This window comes from Onychostruthus taczanowskii, unplaced genomic scaffold, assembly GCF_017590055.1.
Source record: "Onychostruthus taczanowskii isolate IOZ18803 unplaced genomic scaffold, ASM1759005v1 scaffold6, whole genome shotgun sequence".
NCBI lineage: Eukaryota > Metazoa > Chordata > Aves > Passeriformes > Passeridae > Onychostruthus > Onychostruthus taczanowskii.
This window is the reverse complement of record NW_024503679.1, coordinates 16,254,630-16,274,697: the sequence shown is the minus strand read 5'-3', so window position 1 is coordinate 16,274,697 and position 20,068 is coordinate 16,254,630. Positions and strand designations below refer to the sequence as shown.

At 47.7% G+C, this 20,068-nt stretch overlaps 1 protein-coding gene across 1 annotated transcript in view; it reads left to right on the top strand.

Moving 5' to 3' along the window:
* IGDCC4 (immunoglobulin superfamily DCC subclass member 4) overlaps positions 1-20,068 on the top strand; it is an 83,424-nt gene that overhangs the window by 34,862 nt on the left and 28,494 nt on the right. Inside the window, exons 3-4 of the mRNA XM_041418788.1 lie at positions 1,728-1,869; positions 6,869-7,002. Of these exons, the coding sequence (XP_041274722.1) occupies positions 1,728-1,869; positions 6,869-7,002 (276 nt within the window). The remainder of the gene's footprint in view (positions 1-1,727; positions 1,870-6,868; positions 7,003-20,068) is intronic.

Below are 20,068 nucleotides of genomic sequence, written 5' to 3'. Positions count from 1 at the left end.
AAGCTTGTTTTGGTGATGCCATCCTGAATATGCACTGACATTTGACGGATTTTCTTTTAAACTCTTGGATTCAGCAAGTTTTATTAACATGAGCTTAAAAGGTTTTGTAATTTGTAAAAATTATTCTGTGGTGAAATGGTCTGCAGTGTATATTTGAGGTTACTTAAGCAGTTGGCTGAATTAAGGCCTTACATATTAATGTATTTTTCAAATTTGTCCAGGAAAACATTTTTCTTTCCATTTGTATTGAATTGAAAAACTAAACGTGGCAGACAGCTGGTGGGAGAATTTGGTCTGTAGCTGCTGTGGAGAGCAATGAGTTGCTTGAAACATGTGATAACTATTTAAATTAAAGAAAAACACTAATGACAGCTGAGAATATGCCGAGGTTAAATGGGTCATGCAAAAGCATTTCATTTTCCCAACTGTGCATACTTTCTCAAGCACACACTGCAAAAAGGCATGTATATGTGTGCATGGATGTTTGTGTGTGTGAGAGATAGAAAGAAAAACTTCAAGTCTGGAGTCCTACAAAATCCAAAGCAATGATGGATGTTCTTGGAAAGCAGTGGTGAGACAAGCACATAATTGTATTGGAGGGCCAGGAGGTCACTCAGGGTCCTTCTGAGCACAGTGCTGTGCTCAGCCCAGCATTCAAGTGTGGTTTTTTGGCTGAAATTGATGTTTCTTGTTCCATGTTTGGGGTTTCTGGCACTTGTGTTAGAGCATTGTTGGATGGATTTGTCCAGCAGGGTGGGTTTCACAGCAAAGACAGTTTAACAGAGATGGATAAAGCAGAAGCCAGTTCTTCTGGGGGCTTTCTGCCCCCATCCAGGAGCCTGCATGAATATTGAAAACCCTGCCTGTGACTGAGATGCCTTCAGGTTATGCTGTTGGTAGGACAGATGCTGACAGCCCTGGGGGAAGATTTCTGCTGCAGGGTTTTGCTGTGTGCATGGAATGGTTGGAAGATGAGGCAGCTGTGGATTGTGGTCCAAGAGCAATTCCTAACCTTAGTGCTTTGTCTCCAAAGCAGTTCAGCCTCTTTACTATGGAAAGACATATGTAGAGAGAGGTGAGCCTTGGAGAGCAAACAAATATCCTGACATGTATGAAATCCATCCTCCTCTTAGCAGGGTGTCTGGATCCCCTTGGCTGCCTCCCATCTGCTTGAATAGGATGAAGTTGGTTTTCGCAGGTAGGACAAGGAGGGTCAAAACTCTTATGGGTTCTGCCTCTGGTCTCCAGCACTGCCAGTCTGTGGGCAGTTGTTTTGTGTAACTTGACATCTGGCTTGTTCTTCCTCTTGCCTTGTTTTAATTTCCTGTGACTGCAGGAATGCTACAAGGCAAGGGATAAATTCTCATCTCTGGGGTTGTGGCATTTCCCCTCTGTTTCTCATTCTGTGTCCTTCCCAAATGGAGCAAGTGAACATACAAGGAAGCAATTTAGGAAGGTAACTGCTGAAGCTGCCAAATTGCCTGTCTTTCTCTCACACTGTTGCCTTAAGGTAGAAAATGAGGGAAGAAGCAAATTTACACATTGAAACCTTTCAGTTACTATTGTTAGGGTTGCTGAGGGTCTGTAGGAACGCAGGAAAAGGAGGAATTACATTTCAGGCTGGCTTCAGGAGAGAAAAGCCTTTCTCTTAGCTCATACATCATAACAGATTTGCATTTCTCAGCAGAAACACTGAGTTATTAACTTTCCTTCCCTTCTTTCCCCAGCATTATCACGCTTTTTCCAGCAGCCGGAGTCACAGACCGTGGAAGAAAATGGCATGGCCCGGTTTGAGTGCCGGATCGAGGGGCTGCCCTCCCCTGTCATCACCTGGGAGAAGGACCATGAAGCTGTTCCAGCAGAGCCCAGGTGACTCCCTGCTTGCTTTCTTGGGTCAGCTTGAAAAAGAGCAAAGCAAAACCTGACCATTTAGGATGTGGAAATCATTCTATAAAATGGTAGAATGACCAGAGAGGTGATAGGTGATAGAGAAGTGATATCAGGTTTGGACCTGATAACTAAGTGATATAAGGGGAGGTACTCAAGGGACTGAGGAAGAAAGATCCATAATCATCTAAATAAAATGAACTTTCCCCCATATATTCAAACCACAAAGGAAAAACAGCTCTTGATACTGTGCTAGTTATTACAGCACAGAATCTGCACCCTGCAAAGGCCTGTGTGCCCTGGACAGGGAATGGCAAGGCGTGGACTGCTTTGGCTTGTCCTCTTGTGTGAAATGACATGGAATTCCTTGGGTTATTGGGGCCTGGGGTGAGGAGTATTGACCTGGGCGTGTCCAACTGAACTCCATGATGTGGATTTTCTTTGATTTTGGTTGTGGTTTTAATGGGAGGCCTTTCCCTTTGTCTTACTCCCATGTTTAGACACCATCTAGTAAAAGACGCTGAATTTTCTTTTTCTGGATAAAAGAGGAGAGTCTTGAAGCATGATACTTTTTCCTTCATGAAAGTCAGTTACAGAGGAGGGGATAAACCATTAGCTGGCTGCCTGCTTGTCTGTAGACATCACTTCTGCAGGGTGTCAGTAACTGAATTGTTCCTTAGTTCTTAAAAAACTCCTTTTCTGTTCTTTGGAAGGAGGTGTTTCCCTCCTGGGGAAGTTAATCCAAGTGGCAGAAGAGGGAGAAAAGAGGGGGGTGTTGGGGGGGAAGTTTAGAAATACTTTTGAAGCAGTGGCTATTTCTATAAGAATACCCACTTATATCCTTGAATCTGGAGTGTGGCATCTAAAAGTTCTTAGGAGGCTGTTGATAAAAAAATTAATAAAGGAAGGGAAAAAAACCCCAGAAAATAAGGGATTGCAGGAAGAAGTGTGTCATAGATACAATGGCTTTTTAATGAGACAGCTCGATGGATATTGTGAAATTACTTGCTCAGAGATTGCTTTCATCACGGGCAGCCTGAAAATTGTTTTCCTTCTAAAAGCCAGGCCGTAATCTCTGTCTGCAGATCTTGGTTTTTAAATCATGTTCTAGCTAATATGCTTTTTCAGAAGGATTTGCTTTTTTTGTTGTTGTCTAGTTGTTGTTGGATTTAATATAACCGGCTTTCGAAGGAATTAAGTGAATTCCAGGAAATGTTGGCTGCCAACCAGAGCTCTGTTATCCTCCCTGCATTGTGCCTAAGGATGGGATCTCAGGCTGCCCTGATTACTGTGGGCTCCCTCCTGTGCACACGTGGGATGAGCCTGTGAAAATGCAGCCCTTTGGCTGGGCAGGTGTCAGGGTGATGATTTCATACTCCAGAATAGCAGGGCTGGGAGGGTGTGCAAAATCAGGCTCAGGGACTGGAGGTACAGCCCTGGAGTAGTGCTCCTACATCAGTGTTTGTAGTTTAAGAGGGATAGAATAATCATGTTAAACTCACGTTGCTTTTCCCTTCTCTTGCTTTTCCTTTTCCCCCTCTCTTTAAGTCTTCCCCCTCCAACTTTCTTTGTTGTTCTTACCTTTGGGCACTCTTTTCAGCCTTTGCCCCTGGATGCAGGTTCTAGCGTGGTGCAACCTCAAAGGTACTGAGAGCTGATCTTAAAAAAGTATTTAAACAACCTAAAGGGCACCAAAGTGCTGACTGGTGTGTTTGGAATACCTTTCCTGTCCCTCCTCAGGACAAAAAATTAAATTACCTATGTGAGTAAGGCACAGATTATTTTGCAGTTCTGGCTCTGAAGCACATTGAGTAAACACTGTCTTAAATCTACAGCAGCTGCTGAAAGTTGGCTCACAGGATTTCTCTAGATTGCAGTTGATTTGGGGTGTGTGGAACATCTCTTGGCCCAATCTCTGGTTTAGGTGCTGGCTGGGTTTCACATCAGACTCCAAAATTCTGTTTATTTTCTCTAGAGCCAAGATGAGCACTTGCTGGGAACTGGAGGTCTTTGGAGGTCTGCACAGCAAATCCATAACCTACAGACCACATGCTCTGCAATCACAGTGGAGGGCTCCACATTTTGGCTAAGTGAGGGTTTTATCTGTGTGTGGAGTTTATTTCTGTGCTGTGTCAGGACTGCCTTGACGTGGCTCATGTTCATGTACCGGACTCTGGAGCTGTGTGCAAAAGAGCTTCCAAACTGAGGCTACAACAGAGCTGCATGTTCCTCACTGTACTCAGGACAGCTTTGGGCTCTCCTAGGCACCTTCAAAAGGCTGAAGGTAGGGTGTGCTGGCAATTTACTAGGGAGAAGGTAAGAAAGGGAATAAGGCTGTTAATGCTAGGATGTTCTCTGAGCTGTAGGGTTGCAGGGTTTGGACACAAGGCAGTGGCTTGATTTCAGCTCTTGGGCACTGTCCTGGTGAGCAGCCCTGAGCCCCTCAGTGTTGTCAGGAGGGGAAGAGCTCTGTGGGTGTGCCCTGTTGTTCTTGCTGCCTTTGGAGCCATGGTAGCTGGCCCTGCTCTGAGTGTGCTGTCCTTCAGTGTAATCCAGGTGGGGGCTTGCCTTTCGCCCCCACTGAGGTGAGCTTCTCTGAGATCCTGACACTGCAGCTATCAATAGAAAAACTCCTAGGACTGCCAAGGTTCCAGTGTTTCTGTTGCTTCCAGGGCCTTTGTCTGTCTGTCCTTTAGTTTTTGTTTCCTGCTTAATCCTTGGTGAAGGTGAGCAGACAAAAAGATTTGCGCTTTGTGTGGAAGAAAAGCATTGACAACAGTCTGCTCTGAGTCATCAGGCAAATTTCCTTGCGGGGAGCCTGGGGATGGAGCAAATGCCCTTGCAGGCTGCCTGAAGGCTTCTAGTTCAGGGCTGCTGGGACCCTGAAGAGCTGGAGGCTTTGTGAACAGCTGGGAGAAATGGTGGATAGAGAAATCCTGCTTTTCTTCCCTCCTTGCTTCCCCAGCAGAGTGATCTTCACCACTGCCATATTTTCCCAACAGGATGTACTGCACTGAGTAGATCTCTACCACTGGTACTGAAGGGACTGTCTCAAGCTCTTTTGATGATGTCTCCTCATTCAACTCCCTTGTTTCTAGCTCCTGCTCTCTTTAGAGACACAGTGGCTTGTTTTGTGCCCTCAAGAGAAGCTGGGTCCTGAATGCCCTGTTATAGTGACCCTGCTGTGAGAGAAGAAAGGCCAGAGACCAGAGGTCTGTCCTAGCCTCAGTGAATCTGTGATACATCACTGAAGTGTCTTTTTGTGGCTGGGAGATGCCTTGCCTGGTGTTTGAAATATGTTGATATTAATTACAGACTCAAATAGCAGATGCACGACAAAAATAAATATTATCGCAGTGGGAGGCTTTCCCTCCACGGAGCTGAGAGGATGCAAATATTTGTCATCTTTCTCCCGAGTCCTGATGAGGCATCCTGATGAGGGCTTTTGGGTATCACCTCCTCTGAGGTCTTTTGGAGCTTGATCCTGAGCAAAATGTCTTTGTAAGTAGCAGGAATGTAGCTTTAGGGATGTAAGGCATTGCTTTTGTGTACGTGGAAAGCTTCAGCCAGAGTGTCCATGAATCAGGCTGTAGGATTGTTTCAATGGAGACATAATGGTCACTGGAGGAGCTCTTGTAGCTCTTCTTCATCACCTGTAAAGAGGACAAGACACGATGAGCACAAATCATGCAGTAGCTGAGCAATGCAAGACTCACAGCAGGGATATTTGTATCTGGAGCAGACTGCTTAGGGCAAAGGAGCTGTTTCCATGAGTGCAGATTTAGGGTAAATGTCTGCAGGAGCAGGCATGCTGTTGGTGACCATAGCTTGAATGCAGGATGAGTGACCTGTCTCATGGTCTTCCTGGCTCCATGATCCTCACTCATGGCACTCCAGCTGTCTCAGCACCTGGAGAACCAGTTTGACTTACTGTGATCTTTGTGGATGGCAGGACTGGCATTCATGGTTATAACTTGCCTTTGTGCTGTTCCTGTGGAATAGCTGCCATCCCTCCCCTTAGCAATTGCCTTTGAATGTGTCCTCTTCATAATGAAGACTGATAACCCAGAGCTGCCTGTCAAACCTCGGCAGCTCTGTTTATAGAGGCTTGCAATTAAAAATGGATCTCATATATAATTAAAAAGGATCACGTAGGCTTTGCGCCTTGCATTCAAGAATAAAGAGGCTGCCATCTAGGAATCCAGGCAGAAAATGGAGATGCTGACAGCCCGCTCCTACTTTTATGCTAATTGCTAATCATCTGCTTTGTTCAGTGTAATGCAGCAAGTATTGTGTTCATGTCGTGAGCAATGTAGCCATTTCACTCTGTGGAAGTGTTTCCCAGTAGCATCCCATGGGCAAATCAGAGGATACTGAATGCCCAGCTGTGAGTTTGTCACCTTGTGAAAGCCAGAAACTTGTGGAAGAAGGAAAGGAGCCACTACAACCCAGAAATTACGCAGGTTCAGGTGGCTGTGTCATGGCTGCTTTGGCCCATGGAGGTGCAGCTGTGTATCAGCTGGTCCCTTTTCGTGTACTTGAGGTGCAGCAAGAAAAAGATGATGTTCAGACTTCTTTGCAGTGTGTTTTTTGTCTGGCAACCAAACCTTTGTAAAAAGCAAGTGCTGAAAATGGCTGTAGCATGTGCTCAAGCTTGGGGACCTTTACAAATGTGTATGTAGAAATGTACGGAGTTGGTTTGTACTAGCCAGTTGGTTTGTGTCAGCAAAGTCCTGTTAGTCTGATCTCCCAAAAGCAGCATTTGGAAGACTCCAAGGTGATGGATAGGTCTGTACCTGCTGCTTTTTGAGAACCACGGGTGGGGTTGCTCAGAGGTTCCCTGATCCCATTCTGCTGTCATTACCAGGACCTGCACATGAGAGGTTTTTCAGGAGAAAAGGAAGGGATAAAAGGGCTTTGGGGTGATGAATATCTGGTGTAAGGCATGGCCTGTCTCACACTCTTCCTTTTGGTTACTCAGGTTTATAACTCTTCCCAATGGTGTCCTCCAAATTGTGGATGTGCAGGAGAGCGATGCTGGGATTTACCACTGCGTGGCAACCAACGCCGCCCGAAAGCGCTACAGCAACGATGCCACCCTCAGCGTGGTGAAAGGTGAGGTGCTGCCAGCAGCCTCTTGGGCTAGGTGCAGGTCTGCCAGGTAATCACTGTGTGTGGTGGGGGAGCTGGGCTCAAGTACCAGTGACCATCTCCCCTCCTGGTGTGGCTCTGCACATGGCCAGCTTTGGTTAAAACTTGCAGAGAAACATTTCATGAAAGGTTTCTCTTTGCTGGTGATGGGATAAGTATTGGGAGGACTCCTTTGTGCTCTGGGGTGATTAGAAGGGATGAGGCAGCCCATTTGCTCCTTGGGGAGGGCAGCATTTTTGGTGGTGTTCTCTGCAGTGGCATTGGATAGCAAGAGAAGCAAGGGCATGGACAGACGAAGGTGCTTCCCAAGCAAGTGAGAGAAACAGCTGGAGGCTGGAGTAGCTGGCAGGACTGTGTTTATCCAGGCTGCCCAGTCCAGAGGAGGCTGAGCACAGTGACATCCAGCTTGTGTTTTGTGTCCGTATTGCTGGGGCTCTGCTGAGCTCCAGAGATCTTTATGTGGTATTTGGGAACAGCCCCAGCTGGGATTTCTCATGGTGATACAGGCCTTTGGAGCAAAGCTTTGGGTGTGAGCTGTCCTTCACCTCCCGATCTGGGCCTCAGCCTCTGAGTGCATTTTCCTTTGTAAGCCAAGAGTGCAGTGGGCAAGTCTGGACATGAGGACATAGCTGAGAGCATGAGTGCAGTGGGGGTCTCCAGGCTCCAGCATCCTTCCCAGCATGCCTGGCTGCCTCCCCACCTTTGTATCATCCCTGTCCTGCAAATGGACAAACTCACCAGGGCTTGGGAGTCTTGCTGAGCTGTCCCTTCTCTCAGGACAGTGCCCCTTGCCACATCTGTCTCCTGTTCATGCTGACCCCAGTGTATCTTGCAGGCAGCTTTAACCTTGAAAGCTCTGAAATCCTTCCCAGCTCCTTTCATCTTTGTTCAGGATTGCATTGCTTGGCATTCTGCTCCCAATGTATTTTCCCAGCAATGGCTTTGCTGTTCATCCATCAGCAGGGAGTGTAATTAACTGTGGAGCCTGAGAACACACCTCTGATCAATGGATTGTGTCATGGAGGTAATCTGGGTGGAATCTGCAGAGAATTCGTGAGCGGTTGAATGCTCTGTATCTAATTGCCAGCCCCTGCCAGATCCTCTCTGTGTTTAATGAAGCTCAGAGCTGAGGGGAGCGCTTCCTATGGGCAGTTCCACGCTCCAGAGACAGCTCCTGGGCTGCTCTGGTGTGCTATTGATAACTAATATCGATCATGCTGCAGAGGTGAATTTGATGTCCTTGGCATCATAACTCATTCTGCATAATTGCATCTTGTAGCTCTGCAATGTTTAATCTGCTTTGCAAATGGAGGCAATGGAAGAGGTTAAATGGGAAGCGTTCCTTCTGGAGCACCAGCCGGCCCGAGCAGATTTCTGCCTGGAGTTCTCACCCAAATCTCTCTTCTGCAGCACCACACCACCCGCTGGCTGCTAAAACAAATATGTGAGGTTGAGTTTTTCACCAGATTGAGCTGATAGTGATGAAAAACATGCCTGTTAAATCTCTGGGGTTTTTTATAATTGGGGAGAAGTATCTCTGAGACAGATGGGAAACTGCAGTGACCTGTGCAGGCTGTAAACTCCTCCATGAGTGACTGGCATGGTATTGATCCTTTTTTGTTTCAGCACCTCACCATCAGAGCACATTTTTGGATGCCTGGACTGGCTTGAGGAGTCTTTTCCTCCCTGTTCAGAAGCAGCTGATAATAGTTGGAGTGAACAGGTCATGCAGAAATCCTTTCCTGATTGTGAAAAACAAAACCAAACTAAACCAAAACAAATAATTCTAGGGGAAAAAAACCCCAAAATAAACTGAAAGACAGGCAACAAAAGAACAATAGACTGAAGTACAGTTATTTAGTGTTGCTTATTTGGAAATTTCAGGGACCAAACTCCTGTGTGTCTGCAGACAGGAGCAACTAAACTGCTTCTTCCCTCCCTGCTACTGTCAAGGGACTCCTTTGTGCCAAGATAAGGTGACAGTCCAGCCTTTCAGTCCCACTGCACTGCCAGGGCCCCTGGAAAAGGTTTGTGCAGTGGGACCTTGTGTCCCCTTACTCGCTGTCCCACTGGCAGCACAGGCAGTGCTGTGTTACAATGCTGGAGGCTGTGCTCCTGGTAGATTTTGGGGTCTTGCTGGTGATAATGCAAATGCTTCCAAGGATTAGGTCTGGGAACATTTTGTGTTCATGCTTCTGCCTTCCAGACAGGGCTGGATTTGCACGAGCTGTGCATAGCAGAAGAATCAGTTTCCCTATAGCTCTTCTGCCCATTTGTGCTGTTCCTTCCTCCTCCGTCCCTGTTCCTTATACAATGGCTGGGAATTGTTCCCTCTCCCTTATTAAAGGCCTTTCCCCAGTAAAAACAGCAATTAACATGACCCCTTTCTGTCATATCTGCAGTCTTAGAAACCCCAAAAATGTCATTTCCCTGGGCAGTGTGACTTCCCTGTCCTGGGGGGAATTTGGGCTGTGCTGTGTATCTGTGGCTGAGCACATGCTGGCCGTGGCCAGGCAGGGCTGCAGATGTTTTGGCTGTGCAGACTTCATGGTGCAAATTTCCAGACCTTCCCTGGGGAAGCAGTGTTTGGAGCTGGAAGGGAAGAGAGCAGACGGGACGGCGGGATGCAGTCACGCAGCCCTGAAACAGAGCCTGCTGCTGAAACAGGGATAGCTTGGGTTTTCCCCTTGGATCTCCTCTGCTTCCCAGTGCACGGAGTGCCAAACACATCTGGCAGCTCTGTCCCTTCACCCCTCACCTGGACAGGTGACGAATGAACCCTGTGTCTCTCTCTGCCAAAAAGGGCATTAGGAGCTGCCTGTGGGATGCTTTCCCAGGCCCTGGCTGTGCATGCTGCCGTTCCTTGGGGTCAGCTGTGTCTTGTTCCTTGTAGCTCCTTTTTCTGGAAGCAGGCTCTAGAGCCCTACTCTGAACTTGTAGACAAAGAACTAATTCCTTGCGTGTCCTGGTCGTGTTCCCAGGTTCTTGACATACACACGGAAGTGTTGCCATGCTTCATAAAGCAGCTCTCAAAGAAGAGTAGCAGAAGGGCTTGGGGAACATGACATGCAGTCTCAGCGGGTCACTTTGCCTGTCACTTCGCTTCCCCCCTCCGTGTCATGCACATTCCTGCTCTTTGTGTGTTTTCAAGGGAATAGGGACTCCCTCTTGCTGTGTGTTTGCCCCACAACTGGCATAATGCAGCACAAATAAGAGTCAGAAACTGTGGTACTGCAAGAACAGTAGATTTTTACAAAGATTTGATCTATTCTGTTTTCAAATATCACAAGGAGTGTGGCTCTCCCTAATTTTCATTGCATCTTCCCCGTTGAATGAATGCTGGGATCTCTCTTCTCCACAGCTAACCCAAATTTCAGTTCCCTGCAATTCATCCTATTAGTTTTAGTTGCAAAGTATTGAGAATCTTAAAAAAATTATCATTCCTTCTTATTTTTTAATCCCTTTGAGTATGTATAAGCAGTATGGTGTCTCCCAAGTGACCTAATGAAAGTTAAAAATCTTGGCAATTTTAGTATAGAATAGTTTTCTCCCACTGGAGTGGGAGAAGCAAGTTTGAGATCCTGACCCCAGAGCTCCTTCATGTAGATCTCAGTGTTTGTGTCTTTTCATATTTATTGGTTATTGCAGAAGGATTGTGAAAGCATAGCCCTGGGAGCCGGGACTCCTGGAGAATCAGTTCCTCAATGTTTAAATTTCTGTAAATAGGGATAATGCAATAAGTAGCTTTGGAGTTGCCCTTTAGGAAGTGATGGGTCAGTCTGGAGAATGATTATGGGCATTTGGTGCTGGAGGGCATCTTGGGGCATATAGAGAGTGAGGTGTGGACATGTATCTCAGTGTGGGTGTGGGATTTCCCCTCCTCGTGTTCTCTGGACCGTGTTCCTGGTCTGTGCATGTGGGGTGGCCGTGACTGCTGTGACACGTGTGGGAAAAACCTTTGCCTTAAACTAGATGGGCAAGAATCAGAATCATCCTGTGCTGCAGTAATGCAGGAATTGGAGAACAGAGCAGGGTGGTGGGTGGAGGTCTGGGCTGAGCGAGCCACAGAGTCTCCCAGCAGCTGAGCACATCCCCCGCGAGCTGGGATTTAGTGCCGTGTTATTAGAGATGACACTGCGAGATTGCCGTTGGCAGAACATCATTTACGCTGACAGTTGTAGCAGCTTGCTGCAGCAGTGTCCCAGGAAATGGATTTTTCAGCCAAATATTTGTATGAATGTGATAACGGGGACAGAGCTTGGAGGCAGCTGAAGCACCTTCAGTTTTTTTGTTCTTTTGGTGTTTGTGCTGCAGTGGCTTGCAGGTACCGACCCAGGGCCTGGGATGGGGGTGGTTCCTCCCACCAGTTCCAGAGGGCTGTAGGAAAATACAGCTCTTGACTGGGATGAGCTTTAGGGGTGGAGGGGAAGGTGGTGATGAAGTGAGCAACACTCGCAGTTGGCCACCACCTCGCGGAAACAGACGTGCTGTTACCACAAGTGGATTTTCAGTGCCTGCATGTGTGAATGACGTGCTGGATGCTGGCTTGGCACTCAGCCTGAGCCCTGGCCACGTGCTGCGCTCCCCTCGCGGCTTCCAGCACAGGTACGGGGTAGCCAGGGGACAGGGAACTTTGAATTTGGGTCAGTGCTGCTCTGGGCTGGCCTCCCTGACCGCAGCTGGGCATTGATCCTGTGTGTCTGCATTGATCCTGTGTGTGCTGCCAGCAGCAGTGAAGGGCAGCATTAACCAGAGGGGAGGGATGGTCCCACCTGGATTAGGGTGGTCTCCCTCCAGCAGGAGCCCATTGCAGGGGCAGCAATCCACAGCTCTGCACAGAGCTATCCACAGCTGTGTGTGGGCATGGCGCACTTCTTCTGGGAGGCATGAGTTGTGGGCATGTCTAGGGAGAGAAAGTGTGGGGTGGGATAACACAATTGCATTTTTGCTGTGAGTTGTTGGCATAATCAGCAAATGATGCATCACCTCTGGAGGAGGAGACATCCCAGTTCTAACCTGCAATTGCCATGTTCCTGTTCCATGTGCCTCCTGTGCAGGACACATATAACTGTCACTTTTCCCTCTCTCCTTTTATCTTCCTTCTGTTTTCCTTTGCCTTCTGGTCTCTCACTTCACTAGCAGTTAAGCAGGGAACTGCTCTCCACTTGACATCTCAATAGCTCAGCCATGAGGACTCTGTTTACAAGTGTTTCTCAGCTCTGGTTTCCTGGGAAGCAGGTATCTGAAGCTGTTTGCATAATGCATCTGATGGATTCTGTAAAACGCTGTTGCTCCTGCCTGTGGCAGAAGGTGCTAAGCAAGTCATGGCAAGTGTGAATTCAGAGGATGGCAAGATCAAGGAGGAGGTACACAACACTTCTTGCTTAATAAATAGATCTTTAAAGCTAAAAGTGACCTTTTGCCTAACAAACTGTAAACTTTTAACTCCATCTCACTTTATTGAGCCTGTCACTGCTGGTGGGTTTCAAGCACATGTGGAACAGGATTGAGCCCATAGATATTGGGTGAAACTTGTGAAAGGCTGGTGCAGATGTGTGTCAGGCACCCATCCAAACACACAGCTCTGCTTGGCTGGGGTTCCTACAGGGCCAAGATGCATCACACCCCTCACATTGCCAAGGGAAAGCTGCTCATAGCTCCAGTGTCAGCAGCCTGCTCTGGGAGCCCAAGGGGAGTTCCAGCTCAGCTGTCTGTGAAGTTCCATGGGGCTATGATGTGCCACACTCCTGACAGCTCCAGCAGCCCGCAGTGACAGAGAGTTTGATACAAAATGCAGAGCCCTCACCTCCCATTAAGCACAACAGCTAAGCCTGGGGATGGCACTGAAGTGAGTGGCCACAGAGGTGTCAAGGATAATAGAGCAGAACAAGGGATGTACAGCTGGGAATAGGTGAGTTGTTTCCAGGTCCTAAGGGGAAACTTGTCTAATCCACATGCAGTGGTAGCTGTGCATGACGTTTAGAGCTGTCAGATGTGGCCAGGCTCATGTGTTACTCTGCCTTCAGCTCCTGCAGATGAGGGATGTCTGGGTTCAGGTGGGGTTTATGGTCCTCTGGTGTTCTCCACATGCATCCCTTACTAATTCAGGTCTGCTGCATTCTTGAGACTTCCTGAAATAATTCAGATCTCTTCAGAGTCACTTGGTGGTGGTGGTGAAATCCTGTGGTGCATCAGCGCATCTGCACTGCAGGGATCACACCTAGCCTGTCCTGGAGGATGTGGGACAGGCTATGACTGTGTGGGGAGGCTGGAAAGGGGCTAGGAATAGAGACCATAATTAGGTCAGCAGCTTACAGTGGGCTGCAGGACAGGAAGGCTGATGTGGTTGGGCTCCTGATGACACTAGTTAATTATTAATGATTGGTATTACAGCTGTGCCTCAGCAGCTCTCTGAGGTCGAGGGCTGGCAGTGCCCTCCGGCACTGACAGCGTCCAGCAGCTGGAGTCAGGATGTTGGAAGTGTCTGGAGGCATAGCAAAGCTCATGGGGGTGTCTAATCCCATTACTTTTGACATGGGACAGACATGTCCCTATCTCCAAGACCCACCCCGACCTACAGGGGTGCTGAGGAACAGCAGTGGGAGGAGTGGGCCTGGGTCACAGGGGAGGCTGAGTCAGGAGCAGAGCTGGGCTCTGAGCCCTCACTCAGATATCTCGGATGGTAGGGATTGCTCAGAACACAGCTGGGAGTTTGCCTTCAGTATCAGAGATGTTCTTGCCCAGCTCTGTTTCTGGTGCAGCCAGGGGGCAATGCCAAGCGGATTGTGGACAAGAGTGAGGAGCAGGAATGGAGAGGAAGGATGGGATAAGAAGGGGCAGGTGGGGTTATCAAACACTGCCTTAATGCACGACCTCACATCAGGGTTCTCTGTGGCACCCAGCAAATGTCCAGGCAAAGGGCTTTGACAGAATCTGTGGATATCAGCAATGATCTTTCCCCATGGAAAGCCAGCTTTTCTTCCGGACTTTTCCTAGAAAAACAGATTTGCATTGTCCTGTGTGAATGCAGATGCATCCATCTGCTTTTAGTTCTCTCCCTTCCAAGTTGGCAGTCTCACTTTGCTGCCAGACTGTGTTACTGTGGGCTCCCAGCGTGTTGTGTGTTTGCAGCATCACTTGTGGGAAGCATTCTGTGTACCTGGCATCAGGGAGAGCCCTCTGCAAGATCCCTTCCCAAAATGTTCTTCTTTTCAAAGCTGCTTGGGACAGTGGATCGCTGCTGTGGCAGAGGGAATGGGGCAGAGCTGGAGCTGTGGTCACAGAGGAAGCAGGTTGTGCCCTCCTGCACGGTCCAGAGTCTCCAGCCTCATCCCTCTCTGCCTGAATTGCAGATGGATCTGATATTACAAATAAATCTGAATTGCAAATAGGTCTGATGAAATAGGTGTCAGCCCCTGGGAAACATCAGCCTCAGAGCACAAGGAGGAAGTGACTGGAGTGAAATGGCTCCAGTCACTGAGGCAAGGTGAGTAAGGAGGAGTTTCAGGGTGACTTGTGAGTCAGAATGATCTTCTGTTGACCATGTCTCTGTATCATTGCTCTGCAAGAAGTAAAAAAAGTAGGCCTTACAGCTTTTTGTTTTCTCCTTGGAGGTTCCTCATGTATCATTCTGGAAAGTGGTGTGCTGCCCTAGGATAATGACATAGAGAGCTGGTATAATGATGGTTAAAATATCATAAGGGTGTTCCCACTGAATCCCAGAGGCTGGCAAACTTATGTTGCCAGGGCTATCTCATGTTTACTGATTTGGGAGGTGTTTATATTTAAATCATGGATACTGTGGCTTTGTTAAGGGTCTTCTGATGCTCTCTGGCTATTACTTTTGCACCTTCACTTCTGTGAATAGCTGTGTTATGAACCGTGAGCAGATGGAGTCCCAGAGACGCTGAGAGATGTACCCAGAGCAGCACAGTGAGTTAGTGACAGAGACCATGGGAGACTGTCTTGAGCCACTGGATGGAAGCTGGGACATCATCCTGACTGGTTGTCAGCCGTGGGACATTCCTGGTATACTGTGGAGGTTCCTGTTGCAGTGGAGACTTTACAAAACAGCCTCTTGCAGCCCTTGTTTTTCTAGTCCCTGGGCTTGGCAGCTGCCTGGGAATGGCTGGAGCTTGCAGTGCTTTAAGGACTCAGCTTGAGCAACATAAGCTGTCTGGGTCTTAGGGTTAGGGCAGGGATGTTGCTCTGCTGTTCTCCACACAGAGACATTGAGGTACCTCTGCTTCTTTCTTCACTTCTTCTTGTTGGCCTCTCGCCTGATCTAGAGGCTCAACTCTCTCTATATGCTGAGTAACTTTATTATAGGGAATTTGTTTGCACAAAAGTCTGTGAAAATGTACCAAGACAGGCTTATTAATCAGTAGTTACTATCTAAAATGATGACACTGTCAATGCTGCTCCAACAGTCTTTCTGTTAGGTCTTAGCATCCACTGTGCCCTGAGCTGAGGTTTCCTATTGCCTCTGCCACATTCCAGCTCCATGGGCTGCTGCTTCTGCCTCCCAGAAACTCTCTGTGATGCATCTTCAGGCTTCTGAGGATCGAGATGCCTGAAGGCCTGAGGTGTCCCACCTTTGGGCTGTGGCAGTTCTCAGAGCTCCGTGCCGCGGGGCCGCCCGGCCGCAGCTGCCGGCGCAGCCCCTGCTGTTTATTTTGCCTGGCTGCGGCTCCGAGCGGTGCAAATGGAGGCGCTTCCAAGCGCTCTGGGGAAGCGAGCAGGAATGCGTCGTGCAGTCTGGCTGGCTCCCGTCCCTTTGGCGTGATGAGGAGCAGTTCCAAATGCGTGTACGCAAACAGAGAGCCAATGTTGACAGCTTTACAAGAGCTGGAGTGGTGGGCAAAGCACACTCTGCTTTGCCGCAGAGATATGTACCAGAGAGCCAATGTTGACAGCTTTACAAGAGCTGGAGTGGTGGGCTCTTGTAAGCACACTCTGCTTTGCAGCAGAGATAAATGTAGCCTGGACGTACAAAACTCCGTAGCCTGAAGGATCAAGGATTTGAGGAGTGGGGGAAGAGCCCCCCTAAAAATCCAAGGCAATTTCTGGAAACCTGCCACTCTTCCTGGGCTTCTGGTTACAGAGAGTTCAGGGTGTCAGCTTGTGGCTGAGCTAGTACATTAGTGGATTTAATTTCTGAGCTGAAATCTGTCAGCTGTATAAAGAAGTTGAGAGGAATGAAAGAGGACTGCCTGATGGCCCCTTTGCTTGTCTGGACTGGGATCCATGTGCTCCCTCCCAGGGCTTCCAGACACAGACGTGGAACTGGGGAAAATGTTGGACAGGCTGTTTCTCAAGCCAAGCGAGAAGCTGTTCCTAGAGCAGCTTCTCCTGCCACACTCTGTGGAGAGACCCCAGCAGCTGTGGCAGGTGGTGATCTGAGGAGTATGTCCAGGTAGTAAATGGACACTCCTCATTCAAACTAATTAATCTCTCTGAATCTTTTTTTAATCAGAGAAGTGTATTTAATCTGTTAAATTCTCTGTTTTTCACGTATATGCAAAGAGCAGAGGAGCAAGTTTTGTAGTGTGTAGGTTGGACCATATATTTTAGGATCTGTTTGCTGACATTTCTTGGGGGATTTTGGGATCGTAGTTTGAGATACAAGTGCTGTGTGTGGAGGTCTTTTAATAGCACTGAAAAATGATTGAACTTCTGTGTTTTAATCCCACATGTTTCTTTGTGTGCTGCTTTGAAGATGACAGGATATGTCACTGCTCTGCTGCAGCACCATCTTAGTAAGGAGGAAGAGAGACTCCAAAGAAAGACATTCCAAAACATGGAGATAAATTCTTCCCTGTTCAGCTTTTCAGTTCAGTGTTTGCATTGACAAATGCATAATTTCTTACAAAATGTTTGGAAGACATGAGGTAAAAAGACAATACAAAACTGATTTATTGAGCTCATCTCTATTGTTGGGCAGAAATAACCTGTTACTCCAATACACTGAGCAATAGAAGCTGAGTTCCTTTTCAGCCTCCCTTCCTTGTGTGCTGACTTGTGTGCTAATCCAGACACTCCACAGGTGCCCAGGAAGGGAAGGGAAAGGAACATTTCTGTGAGCACTGGTGCTGACACATTGTACTGGGACAACCTCTGCAGTCCCAGTACCAAAGCACTGTCCGTGCTGTGGTTTCTGCTGAGGCACACACCTAGAAGATCCTGCAAGGCTTGGGGACCAAAGGCTGCAGAGGAAGAGTTCTGAGATCACTAAAGTTGAGGAATCCATAGTCTTGTAACCAGAAGTCAGCCCATCCCTTCAATGACAGGAAAACTTGGAACCAGACTGCCACAAGCACTGATATAGCAAAGGTGGGAGAAAAACCCCAAAAAGTAAATGGTAACTTTCAGAAAGGATATGTGCTTGCCTTTGGGGATAAGAGGAGGCAGTTTTTGACTTAAGACACTTGGGAGCACCTGATTTAGAGTGTTAAGAGGGCACCACTCACCTTCCCTAGTCACTTATGAAAACTCCCTTCTGCTAGTTCTTTTTGCTTTCCTGTTCACAAAGCTGCCATTTTCAGGTTAGAACAGTTAGAAAAGAAGAAATGCCTATTGCTAAACGTACTCAGGTGTGAGATCTGACATTGTTTATGTTGCCCTGAAAGCAAATATTCCATGTGTTTGGATACAACCAGGTGAGAGTCTTGCCTAGAGATTTTACATGCTAGTTATCCTGTCCTGAAGTAGAAATAAATTACAGATAAATTTCCAGGGCAATGTAAAGGGAGGAGAAAGGCAAGTCTGGAGGATGTTTTTCTTCTCCACAGTTGCTGTTAGCTTCTTCCCTAACAGTCCAGGAGTCTGTGAGTTATCCAGGAAAAGGGAGAGAGCTGGGGAGTGGGAGAAGGACATGCTCTGCAAACACAGCACCCGCATTTTTGAAGGTGTGTGCTTTTCAATGGGTAATTTGCTCCTTTATTGTCTGCAGAATAACAGCAGTGACAGCATTGACTTTCTCTAATGAACAGCTGCTCAGTGCTAGGATCTATTCCCGGAGGAGGCTTGCAGAGATGAATAAGGTTTCATGCTCCTCCTCCAGAGAGGGTGAGAAAGTTCGCAGAACAGAAGATTGTTGCTTGATTGTCAGAGATCTCCAAACCTTGACCTGCTGGCAGCTGAGAGCTGAATGTGTCGCCATGCAAGTCATGTTTAACCTTCCAGCTCTTTTGCCATGGCAGGGTGCTCATGGAATCGGGGAATAGGTGTTAGTTCCCATCCAAGAAGTCATCCTCTTGTCTCTGCAAACGACCATCACAAATTGGCTGAACAAAAAGCATTTTCCTCCTGTTGCACTGCCTGAATTCTTTGCTGATACTCTGCACTAACAAGAGCGGGGAGGCGGGAGAGGATCGTTCTTGAATTATGGATGCATTAGAGGCAGAGCCAAGTTATGAACTCTTGGAGATGGAAGTCTCTGATGGATATTATAACTCAAGCCATAAGCTCAAATAAACATTTTGAGCTTTATCCCAATCAGCTCCCCTTGGTGCCTCCCTTGACATCCCTGCTCAGAGTTCACCTTCACTGTGAAATGACACAATTGGATTTGCAGAGATTGGGCAGCCTCAGGAGTGTGCTGAGGTGTGTCTGGCCACTCACTCACAGGTTCCCTGTGCTCCCCTCCCCACCTCCTTTTCGATTTATAACACACATTGTCATAAATGCTTTGTTATATTTCCTCTGTGCCTGCCCTGAACCCAGCTCCAGGCACTGGGGGATGCCTGTGAGAGCAGTGGTACAACAAAGTGGAGCACCCAGCTTTGGCCTGACTCCCCTGTCTCGTGACAGGAAAGTAACAAAACACATAAACTGAGAAGTCCTCCGTAGTGAGTAGTTTGGAAACAGTAAACTGCAGGCAATATTTTGAAATATTTCTGCAGCTGATCAGTAAGCCTGGGCTCTTGGTCTGTGGTAGCACCTTTGTTGTCTCCCTCTGCAGGGGTTAACAAACTGTGCAGGAAGAACGCTGCATTCTCAAACTCTTTCAGTGCCCTGAGAATTTCCCTCACTTCTGTGCACTACTCCCAGTGATCCCAGAGCCATTCCTGGCACCCCATATGTGAAAAAAGGGTAAAATGGATCCATCTGATTCAGAAGGGCAGAAAGTCCACAAAGGCTTCAGTGATGGAGAGTTTTGATGTGCATCCATGGGTTGTGCCTTGGGCTGCGCAAAGCTTTTGCCTGGAGCAGCTCTGCTGCTTGGAGAGACAAAACAAAGCTGGCAGAGGGGGAGAAATCTCAAAGCCCAAGTTTTAAATAGCAGCTCCATGAAAGCTTTTAATGCCCCAGAGCAGCCAGCATGGCGCAGGTGCATTCAGTGACCTGTTTTGTTCAGGCAGTGAAAGATGTCTTGGAAACTGCAGCTCTTTTTTTCCTTTGGTTCTGACAATTCCCTCTTGACCTGAAATTGTCTTAATGGCAGTGGAGACAAAAAGCCTCACGTTGGTTTTACTCTTCTATGTGTATTGGAATCCCCTGTGTGGAAGTTTCCCTGGTTAGCTGAGTACTTTCCTTGGGAGCTCCTCAGTGAAACACAGTTTGTAGGGGTGAACTTGCGATCCATTGTGTCCAACCGGCCTGGAGAGGTGACAAGGGGAAAATGTGCTCCAAAGGGGCTCAGTTTGAAGAGAAACTTGACTTGTGGACTTGCTCTGAGACACCCACAATGGAACACAAAGCTGGAGAGAAATGTGTTCGTGCAAGAAGTGTAAGGGGCATTCATCCATGCACACACCCAGGAATGCACTGAGAAAGCAAGCAGAACTGTTTATGTTTGTAATATAATTTCAGTAGTAATCAGATATGGGGCCTGGACTAATATATTTTCCCAATAGTTTTTCAAGGCTGAAACTAAGGTAAAACCTCTCTCTTACTGACTGACAGCACTACCAGGCAGCTGCCAGGGACCAAGTGATGCAGGACAAGTGCCTTCAGGTGAAGCTTCTATAACCTGTAAAGTGCTTTCCCAGTCAACACCTGGGGCCATGCACCTGATGGAACAGATGAA